Genomic DNA, 19,436 nt, shown 5'->3' with positions numbered 1-19,436 from the left:
TGCAGGGCATGTAGTCTAAGTAATGTCCTGTGTTTACGCTTTGGGACTGCAGTCCTCCATTTAACTTCTCTAACCATAAAAATCTTCCTCTTCTGGATTTCTTACTTCACAGTCGAAGCTCTACATCAGTGATGGCTAACCTTTTCCAGACTGAGTGCCCACACGCGCAAACCCCCCAAATGCAATGTGCGTGCGGGTCCTGCGCACACGCTCCACCCCTGCACATGCACACGCGGGCCCCTTGCATGCACCCCGCCCCCACACACATGCGCAGCAGAGACCTGAAGACCAGTTGGTTGGTGGGAGGCACGTGCGCAGGCGTGGAGGAGCTGAGCTGGGGCGACAGCTCATGTGACCACAGAGAGGGCGCTGCGTGCCACCTCTGACACGTGTGCTATAGATTCGCCATCACGGTTCTACATGTATCTCCTTATGAGGATTGGATAAGGGAAAAAATAATTTTTTTTCCAGTTTTCTTAATCAGATTGTTTGTTCAATTTACAAACTAATGGAGGCCAGGTTGAAACTCATATGATCAATTTGATCTACTATTGCCTACTCATCCTATCTGAAGTAATTATTTAAATGATACCTAGATCATTTATGGTGTGCTGGTATTTCTTTTATTACTTTGAAACAAATACATTTGGTGATTCAAGTAGGGTGCTTACATGATTTAATCTAACAAAATATCCTCATCATGGGAACTCAGAGTTAGTTATTGTGCAACCTAAGAGTTTTATAATCACAGTTGTGCAATCGTGGGTTAAGATGAAGTTGCTTTAGTTCAGTGTTTCTCAGCCTTGGCAGCTTTCAGATCAGGAGTGGGTTCTACTTACATTTACTACTGGTTCGCAACGGGGCCGTGCGCGCACACTTCTGTGGATGTGCAGAAGCTTCCTGATAATGTCAGGTCGATGGGCAGAGCCTCCCGCCAGTTTTACTACCGGTTCTATAGAACCGGTTCAAACCGGGGGCAACTCACCACTGTTTCAGATATGTAGATCTTGGCTCCCAGCCAGCAATCTGAAAAACTGCCAAAGTTGAAAAACACAGCTTTAAACAAAAACAGGTAGATCTCAAATTACAACAGGTTGCTTAGTGACCATTTGAATTTACAACCAACTAGATCAGGGATGTCAAACTTAAGGCCCAGGGACCAGATCCAGCCCACAGGGTGCTTAGATCTGGTCCATGGGGCCGCCCTGGAAACAGGACCGGTCCGCGGTGCTTCTGCCAGCAAAAATGGACCTTGCAAAGGCCGCAGGCTACCCTCCCAAGGTCTGTTTTTGCTGGCAGAGTGTTGCAGAAAGCCATTGCAGCCAAAAACCAAGCTCAGGAGTCAGTTATCGCTGGCAGAGCACTCAGGCCACCATATGTGCCCCTGACAAGAGGGATGTCGAGCTGGCCACGCCCACCTCAGGCCCCCACAATCAAACATAACCCTGTTGCAACCCTCAATAAAACTGAGTTTGACACCCCTGAACTAGATAAAAGGGACTTACAAACCAGATTTGAAGTTTTGATGTTCAGATTCCCTCCTCAGGAGACGTGACCAAACTTTGGGCATTCAGCAGCAATCTCATGGTCATGTGATCACATATTACAATGGGTTTTGTTGAAAACCATCACTTCCGTTCTTTAGCAAAATCATGCCCGTAGCAAATTACTGGTTTACTTAATGACCTCAATGTTAGCTTAACATCCATACAAAAAATGTAAAATCAGTTTGTCGTGACATATAACTGTAATGGGCAGGCTCCATTATGGTCATATGTCAAGGACTACCTGTGGTACACTTGAGCTCCTACGTGATTTGAAGGAACTTTTGGAAACTGAACCCAACCCACTTGCACAGCCATGGTGTCCAAACCTTCCTAAAAAGATTACATTGTGCATAGCAATTGCTAATGGAAGCTCTCTTTCTCTGTTCCCCCCCTTTACAGCAGATGACTTCAGCTCTCAGGATAATCTTGATGAGCCAGAAGCTGGTGGCTGGGATGCTACCCTTATTGCTGAAGATGAAGATGAATTCTTTGAATTACAGATTGTAAAGCACCATGAGAGTGAGGTAAGACAGTACCCAAGCGTTGGAGCTGGAAGGCTCTCTTGCTGCTAATGGGAGATGTTACAATAGCCCTGGGAAATCATGGCATGATCCTTTGGTTCTTAATGGCTCCCACTCTACTAATGTATTTTGGAGCGAGTTTGAAATTATAATTTATCATCTGAAAGTTAAAGGGAAAAGGGCAAATATCTTGTGTTGTTATTTCTTACTGAGATGGTCAACTGGTTCCTAGCTTATGCTTTAAATTAGGGGTCTCCAACCCCCAGACTGTGGCCCACTATTGGGCCTTGTGCCCTTCGGAACCAGGCTGCAGAAGTGACTGGTGAGTGCATGCACGATGTCAGCACTTCAACCTGCATTTACTCTAGGTCAGAATGTCGTGCTCAATAAATAGGAGTTTTTTCTTCAAAGATTTTGTTTGAAATGCAGTTTATTCGAGACGACCTCGAAACTTGACACACGCATTTCATTTGCATGAGCAGTGGGCAAATCTGGGCAAGCATGCTCCATTTGCACGAGAGATGGATGCATGTGCCTGCCGCTTGTGCAATTGGAGCTGCGCAAGCAGCGGGTAATCACAGGTGTGTGTGCACCCCATTTACACAAGGGGCAGGTGCGTGTGCTCGCTACTCATGCAAATGGAGCTGTGCATACAAGGGTGTGCTTGCCCACCACTTCTACAGAATCGCCCTCCCACCCTCGACTGGTCCGTAAAACCAGAATGGTTGGGGAACTCTTCTTCATTAAATAAATGCAGGTGGAGAAAAGGATTGCTCCTCCAAACAAAAAGAGTCAGTGCATACCAAAGCTAGTGTGTGAAGGAGAAGGGTTAGAGCCTAGCAATGCCTTTAACAGGTAGGTTTTCGGTGCATAGGATTATATTGTTGCTCTGTGAAGGGGCATTCCATCATGTGAGCTCAGACATACAGTGGAGCTTTATTATCTCATTGGGAAAAAAAATGAATTTTTGACTTAGAGAAGCATATGTTCTTGCATTCCTTACTATCTGAATAGTAGATACATTGTTGGTAGATAAGGGAATAGCTCAAGCATAATTTCAAAGCACTTTCAGATCAAACTCTGGTGAACGTATGGCTGAGAACACATCAGCAGAATCCTCCTCTATATGGAAATTGAATTCCTGCCTTAGATCCTTAGATCTCCTAAAATAGAGGAGCCACTGCAAATAGAGCCACTGAGGCCAGTGATCAAGAACTTATATTATTATAGCTTACAAATAGCTTACAAAGCTATTCTCTTAGACATATCCTGGGAACCTGTTGCTCACTATATCTTCTCAATGTCTGGGCTGAGACATGCTCCGCTCCCCACCCCATGGACATCCCTGCCCAGATGCTCTTGAAGGACTCTAGGGAGTCCTTCAAGAGGAATATATGGCCTTTTGCATGCTTTTTGGCATCCCTGACTTAAGCATTTAACGAAAACTTAACAATTTGTGATTTACAGTAGTTTGTTCCTCTTATTTGAACAAACCAAAATTTAGCATATTCCCTGTCACTATTGGGATGTCAGGCCTAGTCCAAGAATGACATAACACAATCATGCAAAATTTCAGTTCTTTATTTGATTGTACCATATAGACAGAATCTTGCAAGATTAAACCTATTCTACCCTAAATTAATAGATGTACCCTGTGAGAATCTAGGGTGTGGCTATCCTAAATCTCCTCATCTTTCCACGGTCCATCTCTCGAGTGTGCTATCTCTTGTGTCACTCCACTCCTTGGAATGTGTTCCCTCCTTCCTGGGTACCAGTTGGGTTATTGTAGTCCATCACCTTCCCCTTCATAAACACGACCTGTGGGTAAACACAATGAATTGTTATAGATATGTGGAATGTCCTCTTTTCTGCAAAACAAAACACAGCTTTACTCTGTGAGTTGCCCGTTAGGTTTGAATGAGTACTAAGAGTGGCAGAGTGCAAAGTCTTCTAATACTATAATTTCAGCCTGGCTCTAGTTTGTCTTTAATTTTTTCTGGGTGATTTTTGCAGGTGAAAGCTGAAGCTTCCTGGGATTCCACAGTTCACAACTGTGCACAGCTTAGCAGAGGGACAATGGCTGAACAGAGAGTCTTCCTGATTGTGAGAGTTGCAGTGCAGCTCAGCCATCCAGCAGAAATGCAGCTTGTCCTTCGTAAGCGGATCTGCGTCAATGTTTATGGCAAACAGGTAGACTATTAAAACCATTACCTTTCTGGATCAAGCCAAAAATCCATCTGGCCAGCCATTTAGTCTTCCAATAGCTACTAGCCAGATAGAAATCCCAAGTTAAAATATATAGAATGGAATGGCTTCTCCCCATCCTGTTTCTCCTTCTCTAGCCAGCCTGCCAGAATTCCAGAAATTGTAAATACATCTAAAGGACATGAGACTGGGGGAAATTGATTAATAAACTTTAATGAATGCTATCTTCCATATATTTGTTCAGATTTTCTTTTTTTTAAGAAAGCTATCTAAATTCATGGTCATTTCTATATCCTTTTAGGATCCAGGCATGTTTATGCAGGATTAAACTATTGGTAAAACTTGATATTCTCTTACACTTTGCTATCTTTTTGCTGCTGATGTTAACTTTGATATCAAAGCACCTTAAATAGTTTGGGCAAGAACTTATATCTCTCTTAAATGAGGGGTTTTTTTTGTTTGGTTGAGTGGTTAGGATCCTTTATTGCATCCTTGAAGATGGTTAGGCTGGCATTCAGATGTACTTTCAGAATGTCTTCATGTGCAAAGGCTTTCTGTTTGTTTCTGTGGTTTTGGGCAGTAGGGAGCAGGATACACTATCAATAGTGTGCATATTGTTGCAGTGAAGAGGTGATTATTCATGGCTGTAACTTTTAGAATTCTGAAGGGTGCCATTCCATCAAATATCTCAACATGATAGAGACTGAAAGTGCTAGGGCAAAAGTATAATTATTATTAAATATGTAAAGTGTATTCAGTAAAAAAAAGAAACCCAGCTTCCTTTTATCAGAAGATCTTCGGTGAAAGCTTAAATAGATTTTGGGATTTATCAATTAAGCTCCAGTTGTTTGTACTCAAACCTTGGTGGAAGAAGTGCTGCATTCAATATGATTGGAATCCACAGCATTTTTCCATCTATTGAGTGGTTTTAGACTTTAGTCTGGGGTATTCTCTGTAGCCAGATTTTCTTATCTAATTGACTGTTTTTTTCCTTTCTTTCATTGTTCCTTGCTCCTGATTCCATGGCAATTGCTAGAATGCTGCATAGAGGTTCCACGAGGGTAGTAATATTATCACTTTTGCAACAAGCATCTTTTTCTGTATGGCTTCTGTGTGTGCAAGAAGCTGAAGTATTGAAGATCATTCATGTTGTCAGCATTATTTACTGCTGAAATAGATAGTTCATCTCACAGTGACTTTTATAGGCAGTATTTGATAGGTTGTACCTTAATGAGCTTTTCTGCATGTTAGCAAAACACGCTTCAGCAAATCTATGCTGCCAGCAGATTGTCCCATCTCTCATCAACCCACATAGTCAATATTGTTTGGTGACATTTGTAATAGAAACTTTGTTTTTGCTGTGTGTTGAAATGTTACTGATGTTGTTGTTGGATCCTTGGTTTGTGCTTTATCTGCCTCGCTTATTTCTGCCTTGCTCTCCAACAGCTCAGTTTTGAGGGAGGATGAGACAATAGAAAGAAGGTGTTTAAACAAATTCAAGAGACACAGATTGTGTAAAGGTTTCCGGAGACCTAGTCTTGCAGCATGTAAATTATAATGGCATAAGTTTATTGCAGCATGTAAATTATAATGTCATAAACCAGCCATTTCCAACTTCCAGATGTGTGGACCTCATCTTCCAGTATTCTCAGCAATAGCCATGCCGGCTGGGGATTGAGTCTCACATCTGGTGAGCATCCAAGTGGGAGAAGATCTTTTCAGAAAAGGAGATGAAATTGGGAGATAATTCTAGGGTGCCCAGTGATATTCTCTCGGGCTACTAAAATTGGATACCTAACAAATTCTTTAGAAGCTTGAGATAGTTTATATTTGTTTGGCCTTACAGCAAGGTATTCATGTGGTAAACTGTCTGAGATTAATCTAGAAAAGAATCCAGAAAACAGTCTCACATACGTTTGTACACACAGGCTTATAGCCCTTCCATGATAGAAAGAGGTGTCATACTGTATATTGTTTCAGATCTTTGGCTCATCTTTCCTCCGGCTGGCAGCAGTTTTCCAAAATTTCAAATGTGGGGCAGCTTCTAGAGGTCACTTTATGGAGATGTTGGAGATCAAAGTTTCAAAGCATGCTCTATGCCATTGACCATGGATAGCCAATGCCAAAGATGCTCAGTTAGTGTAGTTCATTACAGTCATTAGCATAAATTCTCTATAAATGTATTTTCTATGCAGCTTGCTAAAGTCTCTGGGCTATTTAGCTATTCTGTCTATTGTCAATACAGAATCCAAAACATGTATTACAAAACTGTATCAATAACCTTCCAAGTACCTAGCAACTTTGGATGACTCATCTCTGCATTAATTTAAAGTCAAGATTTTAACCTCATGAACCTTCCTGTCAGAATAAACAATGTCACTGATCCTCTTAAATCATTGTTTGTAATGATCCCAGTGGCCTGGGATTCAAAAATCAGGCTTGTTGGCAATTCAAAGCACCAGTAATTCCAAGCTCACAAGTAAATATGCACATGCATAGAAAAAAAAAATACTCAGCATGACAATTAAGCGGTCACCTTGTCAGCATTCTATAATGATCCAAGCATCAAGTATAAAGAATTTGGGATCAATTCAAGTATTTACTTCCTGGGAACCTGAGCAATGGTAGAGAACCCCTCTCTACCTTTCTTTAATGGAACACAAGCCTTCTTGAATCCACCCAGATTCCCAAATCTTTCCACACTGTGGGAAAAAATATTGAAGGGTTCCAAAACTGGAGTCATTCCACAATGTGGAATTTTGATTAAGGGGATTTTGATAGTGTGATCATGAAAGTAATATGTTTAATTGGGTACAAAGGAGGTTGCTTTATTAAAAGTAAATGAGCAGGTCGTTCATTTGTGACATATATGGCATGGAGATGGCCAAGGGAGTATTGTCCACCACACAGACGGGGTTTCCAAAAATTAAACGGCTCTGTTTTGTCTTTTCTTTGGCTAATCTGTTGCTGTTTGCTTTTCTTTCATGCTAAATAATCTGCTGCTGATCTGAGTATTGGTTTAACCTTGCTGAAAGAGAGAAATCTGTTTTTAGTATTGACTTATATGAAACTACAAGATCTCTTTTTCATCTCTAGGGTTTTGCTCAGAGTTTGCTGAGAAGAATGTCTTACCGGAGTTCTGTACCTGGCTGTGGAATCACCTTTGAAATTGTTTCAAATATCCCAGAGGTGAATATTATGGGGAATTCAAAGTAATGTTGCTTCTAAATATGCCCATGCAAATACAAGCCAATTTCCTTTGCTAGTCTTATAGGGTACACAACAGGGGTGGGTTCTACTTACCTTTACTACTGGTTTGCAATGGGACCGTGTGCGTGCTTCTGCGCATGCGCAGAAGCTTCCTGACGATATCCGGGTCGGTGGGCGGAGCCTCCCACCGGTTTTACTACCGGTTGCAAGAACCAATCCGAACCAGGGGCAACCCACCACTGGTATACAATCATATGTTTCCTAAATCAGATCCTAAGAGAATCCACATGATGGGTTTTTAACATATGGTTACAACCGATTGGGACAATTTCCCATAGAGGTTTCAAAGGGGAGGAAAAGCCAGGAAGAAACCTCTCCCAAATTCCTAGTTCAACATGGGCCTTGCTAGGACTTTGCATCTATGCATTCATTTCAGCTTATTTTAGAGACCCTGTTTCTTAGTACTTAATGCTATCTATCTACACATGCTTTCAGTTACTTGGAGGTAAAAATGAACAGATCAGTTTCTTTCTATGTCATGGCTACTTTTCAAATATCTAAAACATATCAAGAATGGTTACATGAACTAGGCATGGCTAGTCTAGTGAAGAGAAGGACCAAGGGAGACATGATAGCCGTCTTCCAATACTTGAGGGGCTGCCAGAGAGAGGAGCAGGTCAAGCTATTTTCCAAAGCACCTGAAGGCCAGACAAGGAATAATGGATGGAAATTGACCAAGGAGAGATTCAACCTAGAAATGAGGAGAAACTTTCTGACAGTGAGAACAATCAATCAATGGAACAGAAGTTGCCTTCGGAAGTTGTGGGAGCTTCATCACTGGAGACTTTCAAGAAGAGATTGGATTGCCATTTGTCAGAAATGGTGTAGGGTCTCCTGCTTGAACAGGGGGTGGGGAGGGGGGTTGGACTAGATGACCTATAAGGTACTTTCCAACTCTGTTAATCTGTTAAATCTATGAAGTCTACTCTGTCCCATTTCTGCATCTAGACTTTAAAAAGTTTTTTAAAAACGCACAAAGGCATTTATATTTAAAATGCTTAACTTAAAAAAACTGGAAGAACTTTCAGTAGTTGAATGAATATTGACTATTGAAAAGCACCTTATTTAAATTCAGTCTTTACCTGAGATTTTGTGTATATCAGAGTGTATCTGTGTATGAGAGAAGACAGAGAGAGAGAGAACGAGAGAATATTTCTTCAGCTATCCAGAGGTACTTTTGAAGGGATTTATGCTCCGCACTAGTTCTAAACTTGCCATCGCAAATATAGCTCAGTGTCCTGTGACCTATGTTTCTTTTACTTTTTATGTGCCAATGGGCTCGCTAACTTGAGAGGTTTTCTCTTTCAGGATGCTCAGGGGGCAGAGGAACGTGAGGCATTAGCAAAAATGGCGGCCAATGTTGAAGATGCAGCATCTGCTGCTTCAGAAGTCCATATAGAAAAATACCTTCGAAGTGTGTTGGCTGTAGAAAACATCCTTACCCTTGATCGGTTGCGCCAGGTTAGTTAATTGTAAGGGAAAGTACTACAAGGTGTGGAAACCTTTCTTAGGCTATAGGATACAGTGCCATTTTTGGGGTACACTTCAGTAACAAACTGCATGAAACCACATCATAAATGAGCAAGGCTGATAGAGCAATGCCTATTCTAAGGCTTATCCTGCAGGTTTCATCTGTTTCCCATCTAAAAATCCCAGGAAACTGTTGCCAGATGCTGGCAGTCATTGAAAATTAGCCACCAACGGCCATAAAAAGAAGGTGTTAGCTCTATATGTTCCAACTCTAGCTATAACCCCAGTGATTTTAGGACTTATTTTATTTTTAAAAAAGTAGTAATACATTGTGCTGAATTTCAAATGTATGATCCTGAAGGCTTCTGGAGCCATACATATTCTGGAGCTTTAAGATGTGGAACTGTAACATTTACTCTAACTTTATTGTTAAAGGCCTAAAAATTAAAGTGCTCTCCTATTTTGATGAATCAAACTATGTTTTTTAAAATTTTTTACTTGGGTTATATCTCACTTCCAAAGAAAATAGAACAACAGCAAGAAAATAGAACAACAATAGGGCAATTTCCAAAGAAAATAGAATAGGGAGCAGCAATCATGTTTTTGCATAAAGCTTCACTGTATTCGAACAAAGAGTAATCTAAAAAAAATAAGGCTGTGTATAAGTAATATTTTCATTAGTCTAATCAATAATAAATAAAATATAAAAAGAATTATACTAGCAGATGGGTAGAATTTTGTTGAGAAAGTGCTAACTTTGAGAAGGAATTGCTCTTTCACATTGTGTTTTTTTTCTGTTTGTAAATTTTTAGAGTAATAGCTTTGAAACAGGAGCATTCTCCCCTTCCTTGAGGGATGGGTCAGCCCCACTTTGTTCTAATACTTTCAACCCAGAAGTGGGTTAACCACTAGCAGAGGGGCCTTTTCAATGTTTGTAGGGAAGGGGAAGCAATCATTCTCTGACTATATTATCATTATAACATAATGACTAGATCATTACTGTAATTTAATTTTGGAAAAACTGGTGTATTGTTTTTTGGGTGGGTTCAGTGTTCTTATTCCAAAGTTGGATTCATGTTGTTATCCAAAGAGGTCTGCATGCAGTTTTAGACTGCATTTATATGACAGTTTGTTCCAGTCTCTGATTACGTGCATGTCTTAGCTGTCTCCAACGAGATATATTGGGCTACATTTTCCATCATTCCAAGCCAGTAACAATCACTTGCATAAATGTTCTCAATGGTCCCTAAGAAGTGCCTAACATTCCTTGCCCTTGATTCAGTTCAAACTTGCTTTTATTTGTAAATGAATATTCGAGAAAGAATGATCTGTTTCTTCCTTGCAGGAGGTTGCTGTGAAGGAACAGCTAACAGGCAAGGGAAAACTTTATCGGAAGTGTCTCAGTTCACCAAATGTCAATCGAGTGAGTCTATAATACTAGAGCTGAAATCCTCCCAAGACATAGTTGGAAGAGGGTGGAGAGAAGAAAAGAGTGGCTCCACAATGAGTTTGTAGGAAGATAAGGAGCATTTCTTCATCTGGTAACACCATATTGAGGTCATACTGAAGGCATAGGAAGTGTCTTCACCTTCTGGTGTGCTGTTGACCTCTATGTTTGCTGTAAGTCTTGCAGACTGAAGGCTCCATTTGAAAGTCACAATTTTATTGTTACTCTTTCAGCTATCGGGTAGCCGCCAAGATCTAAATCCATCATACAGCCTTGCTTCTTACAAAGTAAGCATTCAGTTTGTTAGTGAATTTCTTTATTCTGTTTAAGAGGTTGCACTTTTTCAGAAAAATAGGAATTTAACTATTTGGGAAAATTGATTTTGAAAACTGGTTTACCTGTTTTTTTAACTATTATGAGTTCTAAACTGAGGTGTTTGTTTTAACTACACTGTTACCCCCAAAATAAGACATCCCTGATAATAAGCCCAATCGGGCTTTTGAGCGCATGGCAATAAGGCCAAGCGCTTATTTCAGGGTTCAAAAAAATATAAGACAGGGTCTTATTTTCGGGGAAACACGGTAAGATATATGATCCAATATGGGATCTGGTTGTTAAAAGACATAATTTATTTTCTGTCTATGGTTTTATACCCGAATCACTCTTAAGAATCAAAACTATAACATATCAATTAATTGTGTTATGTGGTATTAATTTAGATTATACAGGTAGTATAATCTCAATTTACGACCACAATTGAGTCCAGAATCTCGGCCATTGAGCAAAGTTGATCATTAAATGAAATGCTTCGCTCAACAATTGCAATCCCAGTACTTTGCAGTCATTAAGTGGTCACATAGGTTGTTAAGAGGAATGTAGGGTGTGCCTCAGGGAATGGGAGCCCAGTGTAGGCCACACACACAAGCCATGCACAAGCTGGGGGGTGTATATGTGTGTGTGGTGCAGCGTGGTACAAAGCTGTAGCAACCTCAGCCTACTAGTCTTGCAATGTAGTACTCGTTGGCAGCAGCACCAGGCCTGTGTCAAAGGCCTGTGTTGAGAGACCTGGGCCTCTCAGCACTCTCAGCCAGCTGTCACTGCCCCAAGCCTCAACTTCAGCCCTAGCACCACTACGGCACATCTGCCGTAGTGTCTTCCCTAATCTAGGCTACCCGGTGCAGGAGCACTCGGCAACATCACCAAGACTGGGCTTGAAATAGAGGCCTGGGGCCTTCAGCAGTCTCAGCCAACTGCCACCACTCCAGGCCTCCATGTCAGCAGAGCCTTGTTTCATTTCTGCTTTTCATTTCTTTTTTTCCCTCCCTCTTTCTCTTTTTTCTTTTTTTAAAGAGTAGGGGTTTTTTTTTTGAAAAAAAAAGTATGCCTGTTGTAATGATGAAGGGAATTATAACTTTCCTAATTTTCAGCTATATCTTTGGGCATAAATTTTGGATCAGACTTCTAATGGGACCCAAGATCAAGTCCACTCTTGGCCCAGAGTTGTTACGTGATCCCTTTAATATCATGGCAGGGGCTTGGTTCTATTTTGAGCCAAGGCCCATGTGGAAGATGTTGAGATTTGTAAGTTTGTTGTATGAAAGAGGGTTCCCAGTTTGAAAAAAGCAGGCAAATCTTCTGGAGGGGAAGTCATGGCCAAGTAGGAGTATTTATACTTTTGTTCATCTCTAGATACTTTCCTGTTTCCTAGTATTTGTAGTTGGCTGCTGAATTCCAGAGAACCCACAAATAGTTCAAGAGTCCTTGAACAGCAGCATTTTCAGCAGGAAGAATAAGTCATAATCTGAATGTTCATTGTTTTTCTTTCCTTTTTTTTATGCCTCTGTTTGTTTCTTAACCCTTCAACGATATCCATTCCTCATTGCATGTGTTATATCAGTTTCCCAAGGTCGTGGCAGAGGTAACAAATTCATTAGATTCATCTAATGAACAAAATAAACAAAGTATCCTTTTCTGGAGTACTTTTCCATGGTCTTCTGTGACCTAACTCTAATCCTAACACTCTGCTTTGGATTTGCTGCCACTGTGCTTCCTTTTTTTCCTCTTTGCTTCATTAACCTAGCATAAAGGTAATATTTCTGAACGTGATGGTATGCAATCTTGGTCTGCAAGTGGCCTTGCTTCTGAAATGGAGAGCTTGCCTGCTTAATCTGTGCAGTTGGAGAGGTCTGAAATGTGTCTTTAAATAGCATGCACTGGTATAGAGTCATCAATGTATGAAAAACATAAAGTTATTTAAATCCAAAAAGTTAGCTGTTCGGCTCAAGGAATTTACAATTTAAACTTTACTTACAGAAGGGTGGAATAAATGGAGAATGGAGAATTAACATGAACTCATTCAATTGTATGCATGTTGTAATGTACATGAGGACTGCTGGATCAGATCAGAAGCATGGCATCCTGGTTCTAATAGTGGCCAGACAGAATTCTATAGAAACAGCACAAGCAGGGCCTGAAAGGAAATATTTCTCCCATGAATTGCCCCGATAGCCAGTGCAATAGAACAACTAAGAATAGAAACCAGGGTAGTGGTTATATTAGTATTTTGTAGCACAGACAGCAGAAAAACTAACAAATGTTATTAGCAAAGCCCTTTATGGATGATAGTCCATTTTATTACATGTATGGAGTGTAATTTGATGGATTCTTTTCTGAATATTCTATTTAACAGGCATTCAATAGAATGTTCATGGACTGTGTTCTCTGGACATTGATCCAATTATACATTTGTAAATCTTTAAGATGACACAAGACTTGGTGTTTCTGGGTTATATACCAATTCTCCATTTGTTGTTGTTGTTAGTTGCAAAGTCGTGTCTGACCCATTGTGACCCCATGGACCACGTTCCTCCAGGCTTTCCTGTCCTCTACCATCCTCTGGAGTCCATTTAAGCTCACGCCGACTGCTTCAGTGACTCCATCCAGCCACCTCATTCTCTGTCGTCCCCTTTTTCTCTTGCCCTCAATCTTTTCCAGCATTAGGCTTTTTTCCAGTGAGTCCTTCCTTCTCATTAGGTAGCCAAAGTACCGATTCTCCATACATCTGGTTAATTTGTTTACTTATTCAAATAATTTATTTGCTATCTTTTGATATGCTCAAGACAGCGTGCAAAAGAAAGAGAAGCCATTTAAGCTTATAATCATTCCCACGTCTTATGTCAGTGAATTTCAGAAATTACATCACTGTAGAATGAAGTAGTGTACCTTTTTTTAACTTCTATTGAATTTACAGCTGATCTATTCCAGTTGGTCTAGTAAGTGTAACCTACCTTAGGGAGCCTGCAATGTGAGATTAGTTTGCTTGGCCAAATTGGCTGCTCTTGAACTGTTCTGTCCATAAATCCTAACTGGATTTATTTCTATAGATGGCATTCAGCACACATTGAAGAGTTAGAATGACTTTAGTAGATGGCTAGCTTGAAACGCAATCCACAAGGAGGTGATTTTTATTCATCCAGTCCTTCAGTGGTGCAATCATACATCATAAGTCTATGATGTGTCAGATTATACAATGCAGTAGCATATACATCTGTTTTCTAATTCCTTCCAGTGTGTTTCAAGGAAGGCTTAATTCGAGGTTAATACCGCTTTACAGCAGAAACCATAGTTATCTGGTTTAGTCATGTTATAGTGATATAACTTGCAAACTTTTGCAAGCCAATGAATTAGCAGATGATGGAACATACCCTCTTTCCCTATGGCTTTGCATACCCAGACTGGCGTGGATTCCCAGGACTTTTACTGAGTTTCCATTGCCTACTTTGTATGAGTAAAGGGTGGCCTTTGTTTTGTTGATCACCAGCTGCAAGCAGTTATGTCAAAATGAACTGGTTAGCCATGCAGAATTCAAGACAGTGAAAGTAGAAAGGAAAGTTGCACAGATCAAATAAAATCCTTGATTTATTTTTTGTTACTACTGATGACCAAAGGGAAAGCTAAGGATACTTTATGGCACATGTGTCAAACTCACCGCGTCACGTTGCCATCACGTGATGTATTGCAACGTTTCCCCCTTTGTGGAGCTGGGGTGGGCATGGCCTGTGCGTGACACAGTTTAAAACTCCTGCTTATGGTAAGGGGAAGTCTCTGTGGCTGCCAGAATTTAACAAATATAGCATGCCCTCAACAACCACTGTAGGTTTTACTGTTTGCTAATGTTGTTTTTATTGTCTTTAGGTGTTGTTTGCCATCCATTTGTGAGGTGGGCGGCAGTGTGAAAATAAGTAATAATAAGTTACTGAATGTTTCTTAAAAATATAATTCATAGTACTGGATTTGCCATTTTTTTTAATATTCTGGTTGATAAAATTCAATTTTCATGGCACAATAATGCAAAAAATGTTTTCAGAATGAGTGGATTCAGTGGTGGTGGTGGTTGTTAGTTGCAAAGGCATGTCCAACCCATCATGACCCCATGGACAACATTCCTCCAGGCCTTCCTGTCCTCTACCACCTTCTGGAGTCCATTTAAGATCACCCCTACTGCTTCAGTGACTCCATCCAGCCACCTCATTCTCTGTCGTCCCCTTCTTCTTTTGCCCTCAATCTTTCCCAGCATTAGGCTCTTCTCCAGTGAGTCCTTCCTTCTCATTAGGTGGCCAAAGTATTTGAGTTTCATCTTCAAGATCTGGCCTTCTAAAGAGCAGTCAGGGTTAATCTCTAGGACTGACCGGTTTGATCGCCTTGCAGTCCAAGGGATTCGCAGGAGTTTTCTCCAGCACCATAATTCAAAGGCCTCAATTCTTTGGCGCTCAGCCTTTCTTATGGTCCAACTTTCACAGCCATACATTGCAACTGGGAACACCATAGCCTTGACTATACGCACTTTTGTTGGCAAGGTGATGTCTCTGCTTTTGTCTCTGCTTTTTAGTATGCTGGGATTCAGTGGACCTCCATTTAAATGGATACTTTGTTTTGCCCACAATTCAGTTTGAGCAACCCTAGTTGTTGCTTCATTTTTTTCCCCAGGGATCTCTCTAGTAAGTTGCTTTGCTGGAGCAGACCAAGATCCAGTTAAAGAAGCATCCTGTTTCCCAGAGTGGTGGATGGACCGTGTAGGAAATCAACTCTGACCTGCATAATAGGGGCCGTTCTATAAAAGGGATGAATAACAGATGGTGGGGTTTTGTAGGAAAAAGGCAGAGAATTATAAGGATTATTTGGAAGATGCCAAGGTATCTCTGTAATGACTTTGTCCCAATGTGAGACTGAGAGCATGATGTTCTTAAATGGACTGATGAGAATTAGTTTAATGAAGTCTGACCTTGGTGCCCAGTCATTTGGCAAACATTTCTCCAGACAAGTAATGAATAAGTTCTTTCCTTGTTACAGACTTTTTGTGGAAAACATAGCCATTCTTCTCTCCCTTTTCTCTACTTCGGAGGAAGAGAGAATATGGGGAAAACCTAGGCAGGTAGAATCATAAAGAGCATTGACTTTTGTAAGAACTGAAAGTGGGTTGTTCAGATATCATCAAGTGTTGGTCTTGGTACCAACTTCACATGTAGTAGAATGTTGTGGCTGCATTGCAATAAAATAATTTCAGTTGGTTGCCATTGTGCAGTACTCAGAAATTTCTTGCATTGTACTTTTCCTCTTTCTTTTGTGTGAGTCACTTGCAAAAGCCACAACAGTTGTCTAGGGTTCATTACCTAGTAGTTGTTAAATTACATCCCACAGACTTTGCATAGACTTTGAGATAGCCTATAAAGATTACAGTGAAAAAAGGTAACTCTGTCCTTTTCAGAATGAATGCTTGCCAACTTAGTAACTCCTTTAGCATTCTAGTGCAGGTGTACCAACTGTTACAGACGCTTTTTCCATTGATTGCAATTGTACAGACAGAGGCTGTCTTATTAAATGCTTCTTTGGAGTGCCCATTTTATGCCAACAACTATAAATTAATAATGAAGGGCAAGTGGTTCTATCAGTGGCTAGTATGTAAGATTCAGTCTCTCTGTTAAACATGCCCTGAATCTTAGTTCTGACACATGGCTCAAGAGAGTACTAGATGTACTCTCCTTGCACTTTTCATCCTCAATCTGAATAGTGCAGCTCCATCAGAATATTAAATGACAAGAAATTGTACTTTTCTCAGGACATAGAGCCCTAAGAACTTCTGGTATGGGTCTATTCTCTTAGAGAAACACAACATAGGAAGAAGTATAGCACAATTATTAACTTTGTTAATCTTTCTGAAGCAATGCTTCCTCTGGATGTGTAAATATCAATGCCCAGAATTCCCTAGCCAAAATGTTGATAGCGCAAAGTTCTGTGAGCCAAGGTCCATGCAAGGTCCATTGAAGGATGCCACAATGGGGAAAGCTGACATACATACTTAATTATTGCATTCACGTAGGTAAACTCAATGTTCTATAAATAATACTGCCAGATGTCTTCCATTCAGGCTCTGATCAGACCTAGATCTGCTTAGATTTGGCTACAGTTTACAACAGGGCCTTTTAGATCTTAGCCTATGGCTCAGAAAAGCATGAAGTGGGCCTGTGCCTTTCCTCTGCAGCATGGGATATTAATAGGTTTTTGTCCTTGTTTTATTGTATGTTTCAGCATTTTTCAAATTGTTTGAGTAGTTGCTACTTTCAATGTGATCATTGTACAAATATATACATACATACATACATATATGTATGTCCCGCCCTGAGTCCCATAGGAGAAGGGCGGTATAGAAATAAAATAAAATAAATAAATATATATGTTAATATTTCCAGAGTCGATGGGAAAGCCAGCAAGATATTTCTCAGATTTCAACAGAGTCCAGATCCAGTGCAAGTCTCCATGGTTCAACTCAGCAAAATGGTTCTACAGACCAAGGTAAAAACTTTAGGGCAAATCAGTGATGTGAACAAGCCACTGCAGCTGTAGATTCCTCCTCCCTCCCCTGGTTTTATATAGCAATAGCAATAACAATAGCACTTAGACTTACATACCACTTCACAGTGCTTTACAGCCCTCTCTAAGCGGTTTACAGAGTCAGCCTATTGCCCCCAACAATCTGGGTCCTCATTTTACCCACCTCGGAAGGATGGAAGGCTGAGTCAACCTTGAGCCTAGGGAGATTCAATCTGCCAAACTTCTGGCAGCTGGCAATGAGCAGAATTAGCCTGCAGTACTGCACTCTAACCACTGCGCCACCACAGCTCTTATCTTATAGGAGTATAAGATCCTTTTCGGCAAATAAGGGCCATACCTTTGAAACAGTTTCTAATTTCTTTGGTGCATGAGCACCACATGGGATAGACGGTCATGATTTAATGTCATGAGCAAGGCCAGGGTTCCCTTTGACAGAAAGACTTGCACAGAATTTATTTATTTTTTCCGCCAAAACAATGGAAGGAAATTGCTTGGTTGTTTCTTGGCAGCCAAATTCAACATTAAGCAAAGCCATCCCATCAATTTAGAAATAGTTCAAAGTAGACTTCAGTGATATTGTGGCTGATCAAGAGACAGGTAGAAGCATTATGAATTTGTTTGTTTATTTGTCTTGTTCAGGACTCGGTAGCCTGGCTGCCTCTTACTTGAATCCTGTAAAGTCCCTCGTGCCTCAGATGCCAAAGCTGCTCAAATCTCTGTTTCCTGTTAGAGATGAAAAAAAGGGCAAGCAGACCTCTCTCCTTGCACAGCAGGTACAAGAGCATCTTATTTAGAGGGTTGCAGGCAAGAATAAAAATGAAGTTGTTCACCAGTGAATGGAGTTTAGAGTGGATTCCTGAGGCTAGCAAACGATTGTTCAACCACAATGGTGTTTAAAAAAAAAAAAAAAAAAAAACTTACCATGTCCTATTCCGTGTGTACATTTCAGTACAGTGTACAATTTGGGAAGCAAAACACAATGTAATTCACCAAGATTGGTTCCTAATGACTCAATGGATTGTAGTTGATACTACAGTTTCGTGAGGTGTTTTTGGCTTCTCCAGGCCGGTGCCCTTCTGGATTTTATGACACTACTGTTGTGTTTTGAGAATTGTAATCTGAACACATCTGAAAAGTATCATTTTAGAAAATCTAGTTCAGAATCACAAACCATGCATCGAATTGTTTCAGGCTGATTCCATTCACTGATCAAAATATGTAAGGATGTCTTTGGATCTGTACCAATGGGGGAAGTGTAAGAGAAAGAAGTCATCGGAAGAAAACTAAGATATGGTTCCATCAATTAATAAAGATTTAAAAGCTGCTGAAATATTATCAGCATCTTTGGAATAATAAACATCTTAGTTTGTGCATAATAACTTGGAGTAGAGCCATCCATAAAAAGTTACTGACAAGCTACAAAACAAGCCACAGAAAGAGTAGCTGGGCCTTTTAAGAGGGGAATAATGTGATTGTTTTAGAAGTCATCCTTAGAAGAGATTGATTTAGAAGCCATCCTTGTATTGCATTATCAGTGTGATTAAAGGTGATAGGTTAATGTCTAAAACATAACACTGAGGGTCAAATTGATTTTCCCTGTTTAGATCGAGTATTCTTTTAATGCAATCACTGGTCTTTTGAATGTCCCCAGCAAGCTCCTGAGGTATTCAAGTGACTTAGCTGACATTTCCGTTATGCACATTTTGTTTGCTTTTGTTTGTGTGAATATTCTAGATGGGCTCATTTTTCATGCTGGGTTTGCTCCTAAACTGCAGTATAATAAAAAGGCAAACCTGAAATTGCAGTGAGCTTAAACATAAATATATATATATGTTTATTCCCTTTGAGTCTTGCCTTTGTAAGAGAAAGAAAGAGACGTTTGAAGCAGTGGCATTTCAGTATAATCTTAAATTGTATTACACTTGCAAACATGGCTTTAAGAGTTAACAAACCAGCATATGCAGTAGCTATTTTAGAAAGCTGAAAAAAACCTCAATTAGGACAGTTCAGAGCCCCAGCTCTCCAGTATGAATTTCAAATTAGTAGCAGTCAAGCACGAGTTCTGAGCTGACCTTCAGGAAATAGTAA

The 19,436-nt window shown here is 40.3% G+C and overlaps 1 protein-coding gene across 1 annotated transcript in view; it reads left to right on the top strand.

Annotated features, from left to right (window-relative positions):
• Positions 1–19,436, top strand: part of KIF13B (kinesin family member 13B) — a 100,749-nt gene that overhangs the window by 65,582 nt on the left and 15,731 nt on the right. The window contains exons 27-34 of the mRNA XM_070932208.1: positions 1,947–2,071; positions 4,082–4,258; positions 7,370–7,462; positions 8,852–9,004; positions 10,359–10,436; positions 10,694–10,747; positions 17,207–17,309; positions 17,988–18,121. Of these exons, the coding sequence (XP_070788309.1) occupies positions 1,947–2,071; positions 4,082–4,258; positions 7,370–7,462; positions 8,852–9,004; positions 10,359–10,436; positions 10,694–10,747; positions 17,207–17,309; positions 17,988–18,121 (917 nt within the window). The remainder of the gene's footprint in view (positions 1–1,946; positions 2,072–4,081; positions 4,259–7,369; positions 7,463–8,851; positions 9,005–10,358; positions 10,437–10,693; positions 10,748–17,206; positions 17,310–17,987; positions 18,122–19,436) is intronic.

Source organism: Pituophis catenifer, unplaced genomic scaffold, assembly GCF_029215685.1.
Source record: "Pituophis catenifer annectens isolate HBS135680 unplaced genomic scaffold, rPitCat1.0.hap2 SCAF_1, whole genome shotgun sequence".
In the NCBI taxonomy this organism is placed as follows: Eukaryota; Metazoa; Chordata; class Lepidosauria; order Squamata; family Colubridae; genus Pituophis; species Pituophis catenifer.
Note: the sequence above shows the minus strand (reverse complement) of the source record. Positions and strands in the feature narration are given on the sequence as shown.